This window comes from Chanos chanos, chromosome 13 (assembly GCF_902362185.1).
Source record: "Chanos chanos chromosome 13, fChaCha1.1, whole genome shotgun sequence".
Lineage (NCBI taxonomy): Eukaryota > Metazoa > Chordata > Actinopteri > Gonorynchiformes > Chanidae > Chanos > Chanos chanos.
In genome coordinates, this window is record NC_044507.1 from 11,482,044 (window position 1) to 11,492,043 (window position 10,000).

General features: G+C 44.0%; 1 protein-coding gene across 2 annotated transcripts in view; it reads left to right on the forward strand.

The window, feature by feature from the left end:
* Positions 1 to 9,183, forward strand: part of spag9a (sperm associated antigen 9a) — a 27,922-nt gene extending 18,739 nt beyond the window's left edge. For both annotated transcript variants that reach the window (XM_030789793.1, XM_030789794.1), the window contains 16 exons: positions 105 to 234; positions 785 to 877; positions 1,187 to 1,306; positions 1,606 to 1,771; positions 1,995 to 2,228; positions 2,733 to 2,934; positions 3,519 to 3,641; positions 3,894 to 3,974; positions 4,109 to 4,176; positions 4,350 to 4,498; positions 4,721 to 4,892; positions 6,509 to 6,622; positions 6,834 to 6,869; positions 7,372 to 7,548; positions 7,973 to 8,122; positions 9,010 to 9,183. In XM_030789793.1, coding sequence (XP_030645653.1) covers positions 105 to 234; positions 785 to 877; positions 1,187 to 1,306; positions 1,606 to 1,771; positions 1,995 to 2,228; positions 2,733 to 2,934; positions 3,519 to 3,641; positions 3,894 to 3,974; positions 4,109 to 4,176; positions 4,350 to 4,498; positions 4,721 to 4,892; positions 6,509 to 6,622; positions 6,834 to 6,869; positions 7,372 to 7,548; positions 7,973 to 8,122; positions 9,010 to 9,128 — 2,134 coding nt within the window. In that variant the 3' untranslated portion in view covers positions 9,129 to 9,183. The remainder of the gene's footprint in view (positions 1 to 104; positions 235 to 784; positions 878 to 1,186; positions 1,307 to 1,605; positions 1,772 to 1,994; positions 2,229 to 2,732; positions 2,935 to 3,518; positions 3,642 to 3,893; positions 3,975 to 4,108; positions 4,177 to 4,349; positions 4,499 to 4,720; positions 4,893 to 6,508; positions 6,623 to 6,833; positions 6,870 to 7,371; positions 7,549 to 7,972; positions 8,123 to 9,009) is intronic.
* The last annotated feature ends 817 nt before the right edge of the window (positions 9,184 to 10,000 follow it).

Below are 10,000 nucleotides of genomic sequence, written 5' to 3' on the forward strand. Positions count from 1 at the left end.
CATACCTTGACAACACGCTAGACTTAAAAATCCCTTTTTTCTGTGTATGTACGGATTTTTAACTGTGTTCTTTCTTTCTCTCTCTCTCACTCTTTCTGCGTCAGGGTGGACCTGTGCAGCTCTCCGTCACGTAAGGAGCAGAGGCGGGCCCAGTACAGGCAGGTGAAAGCCCACGTTCAGCAGGAGGACGGTAGAGTACACGCCCATGGGTGGAGCCTTCCTGGCAAGTCGAAGGTGAGAGCCCCCCTCCCCCGCCACTCAAAACTAACAGGTAACATAGTTCTCTAGGGCCTCCTAATGAGTTGTATGTGGTTATGCAGTTTTCCCTGATTAAAATAGGTTTAGCGGTTGATTAGAATAATGCGTGTGTTTGATGAGGAGGTTTCCACACGTTTCACTGAATGTTTGTATCCTGTTCCATGTTCACACATCCGATATTTGACCTTTTATTCCAACCAAATAAACTGATGTTTAACTTCTGGCAGTCTAGTGTTGTGAGCTTGTGTTGGTTTAGTTTTCTTTGTGGGTGTGGTATCTAGTGTAAATAAGGTTTTCGTAAATAGATTATTCCCTATTTCCTTTTCCATTTAAATTTCATATGCCCTAATCTGCGCTTTAGATCCCACCTTCAGACACTGGTCTTTCTGAAACAGGCCTGGTTAGATGTGTCATTGTATGGGTGCACGCATGCATTTTCATCAGCGTGAAAGACACATTGGAAGGTATAACAGACTAAAAACTCCTCTCTGCTCTCCTCGTCGCCTCGTCTCCTCTCTGCTCTCAGGTGGCTGATGGAGGACAGACCGAGAATAAAATTAAGAGTTTACCCGTACCAGTTTACCTGAAACCCCTGGAGCTCAGCGATGTCGCCATGAAGGTGAGAAGTTGAGAAATGGAGAAAAAGAGTCATTTTGGTGGTCATGTCTGTGTTGAGTTTTCCATTGAAATTCACAGATAAAAAATTTTGGGAGTTCCGCCGTCTGAAAGCTTAGAATGTTTTAATGCAGCATGCAGAAAATTCTTAGTGTGTAATAGATTTTTGATTTTCATGTTAATCTCTTCATTAATTACTGTCAATTCTGTACTGCTTCCGTGTTCTCACAAAAACTACAGATTTTGTTTTAATTTGCATAATTCCGACGTCATTTGGATAGTGCTGAGTCTGTGTGTGGTTTGTCCCTTCCAGCTGTGGTGTGCTGCTGGTGTTAACCTGTCTGGCGGAGGGATACACGGTGTTGGCGTGAGGCCTGAGGTCGAGATGAAGGGATCTCAGAACAGCCTGGACAAACTGGAGCAGGAGCCTAAGGTCAGAAATGCCCTCGGTGCTAAACGTTAAAAGTCAAGCTGCCTGTCCTGCAGCGATCCAGTTTGCTTTACTGTGGGTAAATTTGAGCAAATGGTGAGCAAACAAAACTGCCTCCATTTGTGCCAAAGGCTGTTTCATTATGTCTACTCGGGTTTTGGAGTACCACTGCATTTTTTTTAAAAAGCTGGTTAGTCCCTTAGACTGAAGGTTTTTAGGTTAAAAAATGGTGGCCTTAAACTTTCATAGCTTGTCTGTTTTATTGATTTATTGTTTTTTGTTTTTTTGTCTTTCATGACAAGGAGAAAGAGCACAACTTGGAGCAGGAGATATCCAGCAGGGTCTGGATCTGTACCAGCACACACTCTTCCACCAAAGTCATGATCATGGACGCCTCTCAGCCTGACACGCTCGCAGACAGTTTTTACGTCTGTAACTCCCACGTGCTCTGCATCGCCAGTGTACCAGGTCAGACCCCCCCCCGTTCACCCCTCAGCGGTCTCTGTGTGTCTGAGTGATGGGCTATTACGCTGTGTCAGCGTTTCTCAATTTTCAAAACATTTTGAAACCGCAGTAAAAGTGAACCTTTTTATGCTGTTCTATATTCGTATTTAAAAGAAAAGTCATACTTTTGACTGTATACGTATTAAAAAAAATATCTGTGTGTGTGTGTGTGTGTGTGTGTGTTCAGGTGTTCTGGAGTCAGATTACCCTGCCGGAGAGGAGGTACCTCAGGACGCAGAGGCGGGACAAGGAGAAGGATCAGTGACGGGCAGCGCAGTGACTAACAGTCCTCAGGGCAGTGAGGGCGGGATGAGCGGCTGTCCTGCGCCTGGTAACACATCAGAAGGAGCAGGGTCTGGGTCTCAGACTGACAGCTCAACCAACGAATTACCAGCAGAGCACAGTCCCGCCAAAGGTGGAGGTGAGAAGTGTATGGAACGTCTTTGGTAGTAAAAGTCAACCTTTCAGTTCATTTGCCACTGCAGAACAGAAGCCTGAATTGTTGAGGGTCGGTCCTTGTCTTTGCTTTTGGGCCACCCCTTGAACCACACCAGTGGAAAGAGTCTTTTTGGTATCTAGCTGCTGAGATGTTTTCCATTTCACCTTTACTTTATCTCACAACACCACACTTACATCAAATCATTTAAGGATGTGTGGATCGAGTCAGATGGTGAAATTTAACAAAAGTTGTGAAGTGGTTGGTGGTCTGGACCTGACATCTGAACCTCTCAGTCTTAATGAACGTCAGGATCATAATCCAATATCCCTCTGTTGTTTTCTCACAGCGAGAAGTGTCAAGTCCATATAAGAGAGAGGGTACCACTGTATTTTTGTGTATGTTCGTATGTGTGTGTGTGTGTGTGTGTGTGTGTGCGCGTGTATGTGTGTGTGTATGTGTATTAGTCATGCTTGTGTTTCTGTGCAGTGGAGCTGTCCAGGGAGGCCAGTCCTAATGAGGATGGAGTGCCCACCGCTGAGGAGGCCACAGAGGCCACTGAGGAGCATGAGGAGGTGGAGGAAGGGAAGGGTGTGGACTCCAGTCAGCCGGGCATCTACACCGAGCACGTCTTCACCGACCCGCTGGGCGCACAGCCCAATGAGACCGCCTCAGACACACACCCCCAGAGGTGAGGTCAGACATGCCTCACGCACTCACACACACACACACACACACACAGGTGAGATCACAACACACCCCAGACACACACCCCCAGAGGTGAGGTCAGACATGCCTCACGCACTCACACACACACACACACACACACACACACACACACACAGGTGAGATCACAACACACCTCAGACACACACCCCCAGAGGTGAGGTCAGACATGCCTCACACACTCACACACACACACACACACACACAGGTGAGATCACAACACACCCCAGACACACACCCCCAGAGGTGAGGTCAGACATGCCTCACACACACACACACACACACACACAGGTGAGATCACAGCACACCTCAGACACACACCCCCAGAGCTGAGGTCAGACATGGTCTTAACTGGTCTGAGCTGAACTAAACTGGCCGTGTGTCAGTGAAATCCTACTGAACTGATCCTAACTGGTCTGAGCTGAACTAAACTGGCCGTGTGTCAGTGAAATCCTACTGAGCTGGTCCTAACTGGTCTGAGCTGAACTAAACTGGCTGTGTGTCAGTGAAATCCTACTGAACTGGTCCTAACTGAATCCTGTTCTGCAGGAACTCTGAGCTGGAGCAGGAGAGTGAGGCGTCCACGCAGAACGAGCAGGATCTGGGCAAGGAGGAGATCCAGAAAATGAGCAGTACACTCCCCACCATGTGGCTGGGGGCCCAGAACGGCTGGTGAGAGCCTGGGGGGAGGAGGGGAGGGAAAGGCTGTGGGAAACCCATTTCTTTTCCCCAGCAAGACATTGACATTTGAGTTACTGAGCCTAAGTGGTACGGGGAAATGTCTTATTGACATTTCAAGTGCTGTGGCCGTGTGTTTTGCTTATGGAAAGACATTCATTGTCTCAGATAGACCTTGCAAGAGAAGTGACATTTTAATACGTACTGTGTTTTTTTTTTTCTTCTTTTTTTTCCTTCTTGCTCTAGTCTGTATGTTCATTCATCTGTTGCCCGGTGGAGGAAATGCCTTCATGCAGTCAAGCTGAAAGATTCCATCCTCAGTATTGTGTAAGAACAAATGAAAAACAAAACAACTAAAATATCCAAATTGCACTAACAGCATAGATTTCTGATTATCATTGTATATAACTGGAACCTCATTCAAAATTTGTGTTCTTTCTGGGCTAAATCTCTTTACGTAGTCATGTGAGAGGTCGAGTATTGGTGGCTCTAGCTGATGGAACATTGGCCATCTTCCACAGAGGGCAGGGTAAGACACCTCAGTGTTCCAGACCCCTTAGAGATTCTAAACATTAGTTCTTTTCCAGAACTTAGAATAAATAGAATGTCTGGCGAAGGAGACTCCAGAACAGAATTTGATCTACTTGAGCATGCTCTGTTCTCCTGGCTTTGTTTGACTGCTTTGTTTGTCCCGCGTTGCAGATAGCCAATGGGATTTAACCAATTACCACCTGTTAGACCTGGGTAGACCCCATCATGCTATCCGCTGTATGACCGTGGTTCATGACAAGGTGTGGTGTGGTTATAGGAACAAGATCTACATCATCCAGCCTAGGACCATGAGGATAGAGGTCTGCACCTTTCTCTGAATGTCTGTTCTGTTTCTCTCTATTCCTTTAACCATATTCTTACCTGTTTTACTTTATTACATTCCTCTTTGGTTTTTAGTTGTGTTCTGTTTAGTTCAGTCTAATGTCAGAAGCATGGAGGTGCATGTTGTACTCACCCACTGTATTTCCATTGTCAGGTTTTGATCTGTTGTTGTCGTTGGTTTTGTATGTGCGTACCTGTAGAAGTCATTTGACGCCCACCCGCGGAAGGAGAGTCAGGTTCGGCAGTTGGCTTGGCTGGGCGATGGAATCTGGGTGTCCATTCGCCTGGACTCCACCCTTCGTCTGTTTCACGCCCACACCTTCCAACACTTACAGGACGTGGACATAGAACCCTACGTCAGCAAAATGCTGGGTAAGCACGCAGAGTCTCACAGGAGATTGTACCCACCAGACAAAACCAACAGAAAACATCAAACCTGTGTCAGCCTTTTTCCAGGTGTAATTATTGTGAGTACATTACTTGTTTTGTGTACGTTTGTGTGCATGGCTACATCAACAAATAGGCAAAAGCCAGAATTCAACAGAGGTTAGAAGAAGCACTTAAGCTGACAGCACAGACTTTTTTCAAAAAGTGAGCTGAACAAAATTTGGTATGGAACACGTGTGTGTTCTGTTATAACACAGTAATTGAAATTGTCTGTTTTACAACAGAAATGAATCTTCTTCTGTTGCCTCTAACAGAACCACTGTATTAGTGTGAATGTGGTGGCAGATCCTCTGGGAGAGAATAGGAGGTTCAAACACAGGGTGACGGACAGTGCCGTGTTCCTGTCCTGGAGCAGTTCACATTTACGTAACTCATCAGGGGCCACATGTCAGGGCAGGTCTCAGGGTCGTTTAATGTTTCGCGGCGTTTCAGGAACGGTACAGCTCGCAACCCTTTGATTGGCTCCTGGCCCCTCTCTCCTTAAGTCTGAGGTGCAATGTGACAGAACACCGCTAGTCTACTCCAGTATGCAACACGAAAGAATGACTGTGCTAGCGCTTATGATACTATGGAGGCAGACAAGGGCAAAAACAGAAAAATGTTCCTTATCACTTTTTAACTCTGTCATTACGATTTACGATCGTAATCTGTAATGTGCCAGAAGGGACAGATTTTCATTAAGACTGCATTTCTTTGAACCAGCACAAGACCTGTTTGAACAGTTTGATCTAAGCGCTCACGCACCTGATTCAGCTCATAAGATTGTTACAATAAGCCGATGAAGAGAATGGGGTGTAAAAACCCAGTGATTAGGTCAGTGAACGTTCTGGAAGAATTAAGTTAGGAAAGGGCTTTGTAGAACTCTAATGTTTTATTGAAATTCCGACGTCAGCAGGGTTATGTAAGCGTTCTGCAGTAGTGAAGCTAAAAGTCTCGCTTTAGGCTGATTAAGACAAATTACGCACCGTCACGTCTGGACTTTGGTGGCATGTCACCGTAAAGAACGCTGATTACTACTGATCTAATTTCACAGAAACCAGAATATCCAAAATGGCATGACCGACATTAAAGAACGTATCAAATAGCGTAATGACAGTGGAGATGAACCATAAAAACTGTAACACGTTTTCCTAAAAAAATATTGTAAATATTAATCTTGAAACACCACTATCACAGCAATGTAACATTGAATGCATCAAATATTGCTACATGTAATAGAGGAGACCCGTGTATCATCATACACCAGCAGATATGTGCATACCTATGTAAAGTAAGGTCAAAAGTGGCCTTGTGTGAACTGAAGCAGTGCAGTTACTGTGATGGTTGTGTGATTAATTCCTGAGCTTGACACAAAGCAGTGAAACCCCAAGTTTGCTCCAGAGACGTCAGAACTGTAGGTCTAAAAAAATATTTAGCGGCTGCTAAAGTCAATCACTGAAACATAGTTTTTATTAAAATAGCGTAACGAAAAGATGTCAGGGACGTCTGAGCGGATCTTGATAAACAGGTTAAAATGGAAGTTGCTTATGTTTTATTGACAGGTACTGGAAGGCTGGGATTTTCGTTTGTGAGAATCACAGCGCTTATGGTGTCCTGCCATCGCTTGTGGGTGGGAACCGGGAACGGTGTCATCATTTCCATCCCCCTATCAGAATGTGAGTAATTTTTCCCCACTGAGAACAGAAAAAAAAACCCAACCTGTGTGAGTTAGTACCATACTCGGTGTACAGTGCTAGGGGCAAAAGATTTTGGTTGTGAAACGCGGGATGTGGAGTGGGCCTCAGAATTTTCTCCCCTGCTGCTCCCTCCACTCCTCCTCCTTATTCCACCTCCTCTCCATCCCTCTTTCCATCCCTCTGTCTGTAGCTGTAGGCCTTCATCATGGACACCTTGGTCTCAGGGGTGAGTTTTAATCAGACACCGGCCTAAACCAGATACAAACCTCTCGCTCTGTCTGTACTGCATTGTGGTTTAGTTCTGTTTCTCTCTCTCTCTCTCTCTTTCTCTGTCTCTCTCTCTGTCTGTCTCTCTCTTTCTCCCTCTCTCTCTTCACTCTCAGTCCTGCATTGTGGTCTTCTTTTTAGACATTCTTTCTGTCTTTCTCTCACTGTCTTTGCCTCTGTTTGCACTCTCCTGCCTGAATCTGCATTTTATCAGATGCTGGAAGTGCTAATCTGCTAATCTGAAGAAGTAATCATGCTAATCTGATAGCAGGCTTGTCAGATGTGACTGAGTTGTCTGTGTGTTAAATACTCTGAACTCTCAACACAAACGAACACAATTTGGATTCACAGCGAAGCACAGTGGGTTTATCCAGTGTTTTATTAAGTTTCTCAAAGTTCCCTTTTTTTTTTTTTTTTTTTTGGGTTTTCTCTTTGTCTCTCTTTTTTTTTTACCGTTGAAGCAAACAAAACGTCTGGGACAGCACATTCCCGGCCTGGCGGTGCCGTGCGGATCTATGGTGATGAGAGTTCTGATGGAGCAATGCCAAATTCGTTTGTGCCCTACTGTTCGATGGCGCACGCCCAGCTCTGTTTCCATGGTCACCGGGACGCTGTGAAGTTTTTCGTCTCTGTCCCAGGTAGACCAAGTCCTTGCCTCTTTCTTATCAACTGTATGAAAACTGAGGTTTGATTTTTCTGGTTTATATTTCTTTTTTGTATTTGACTTTAAAGTCACCCCGGGATTAAAACCACCTTTAAAAGTGTTATTAAATCATGATAGACCTCGTGGTAGATATACTTTTTTTAACCGACCTGAACAAATTTAAGTATGAATCAGCGAAGAGACATTCTCCCTGGATAGCGTCGATAGCATCATTAAACTTTATTGCTTTGTTTTGTTGGATCATGTTACTTAAATGAGTGACAGTGATCAAAAGTAGAAGCAATAAAGACACATGCATTTTCATATCCCAGTGCCTTAGTATAACTCAGCACAGTGTATTCTGGGTATAGGACAGCTATGTAATCTCCATTGTGTTATTTGTTGTATCCTCTGCGCAGGTCATGTGACTGTGCCATCAGGAGCGGGGTCAGAGGCGGCGACCGGAGATTCAGACGGCCAGACAACAGATGCTCCCTCGCAGGAACTGCTCAGAACCAGAACTGTTCTTGTAATGAGTGGCGGAGAGGGCTACATTGACTTCAGAATGGGTAGGAGCCAAATTAGAGCCCGTCTGTGTCCCTGTTCAGGAATTCACTGAGTGAGACTGAATTGTTATTGGACAGTCCGTGACATAAGCAAAACCGTGTGTAACATTACATCACATACAGGAACCACTGTTACATTCTGCACATTGACAGCTGAGACAAATGAAAAGCAGAGATTTTTACCCAAAGGAAGATGAAGACAGATACAAAATAAAAATGACTGTGAAAGAGCAAAAAAAAAAAAAACCCTAAAAACCTTTAAAATTAACATTAGGGTAACCTGTAGTACAGTTTTCCATCCCATGCAACGAAAGGACAGAAGTTCAGACTCAATCAGCTCTGGCCTACAAGCTCCAAACCTGTTTTCATTATGTTTCAGAGTAAGTCAAGCAACAAAAGAAATGTAGTTTATATGCAGAAAGCAGACAATCAACTGAACATTAATGATGAAATCCATGCACCATTCTGGCATGTCACATGCACATTACAGGATAACTTTTTTAAAAACCACTAATGGGAGTTCTAGACTGGTAAGTGGTCTATGGGAGTTCACGAATGTAGATGACTAGTTTACCTGTTGTGTTGTGTTTGCAACTAATGTTGTTCTGTCTAAGTTTTAAAAAAGAATTGACTACTTTTTTCTTACACTGAGGAAACCCGTTATTTATTTCACTTGAATTGTGTCATTTCATAATGTGATATTGTAAGTAGAACAGAAAAATAGAGACATTTAAAGGTTAACAATAAGAACATCAGGGTTTCTCAAGGAGGAGGGTTATGAAAAAGAACGACATTTGACCGTGTCTCTCTCTCTCTCTCTCTCTCTCTCTCTCTCTCTCTCTCTCTCTCACCCCTTCTCATTGCTCTCTCTGGCCCTTCTCTGTGGTTAGGTGATGAGGACGGAGATGTGGAGAGGACTCTGGAGCCAGCTCTGAAGCAACAGTCCACTCTGGCCAAACCCGAACGCAGTCACATCATCGCCTGGCAGGTTACCGTCGGCAACGAGTGACCAGCCAATCACTGCCTCAGGTCAAACTGTAAACTCTGCCCAAGACCCTGCGTTGGCCTCCATCACTTGTCCTAATTATTATTATTATTATTATTATTATTATTATTATTATTATTGACACCATCTTAAGGGACATTTTATGTTTGTGATTATTTTTGTGCCCAGAGTTGATTGTGTTTTTTTGAATATATGAATATGGCATTGTTGTATGGACAGGCTGAATGAAAAGGAATTCTTTAATGAGTTAAAGGGAATTTGTGAATCCGTCCTTGAACATAATTGGATCTAGCATACACGACTAGCAGTGTACGCACGTGAGTTGCACTAGAAAATGGAAGGGCCTGACTTGAATAAAAATATTTAGGAAAAATAGTTATAATAGTGATTTAAGTTTACACTATGACCAAGTGTATGAGGTCATGTCAAAATGAAGTAAAATGTGTCATTTTCTCCCTCCACACCACTGATCTTGGACTATGTAGGAAATCTAGTCGTCGTTCGAAGCTGAACACATGTCCACTGTGACTGTTAGCATAATACGGCTAAGCAGAGTAACTTTTTCTGTGTGTGTGTGTGTGTGTGTGTGTGTGTGAGGTTTGAATACTGTATGTTATGTCCCTGCACCTTAAAGCATGGTGTGTATGTGTGTGTTTACAAATCGTGTGTGTGAATTAGGTGAGGTTCTGCTTCAGTAAGGGATCGTTTATCTGACGTACAGTCTGCCTGCTTCAATAGCGTTAGGGGCTTCCGTCCTGTCACAGTTCACTAGCACTCTAAAAACGGTGCTAAAAATGTACTAACTGTTTTGAGGGAACAAGCAAACATGTGAAGAAGCTTTTATTTATTTGAAAAGATTACCTTGCTACCAAAGG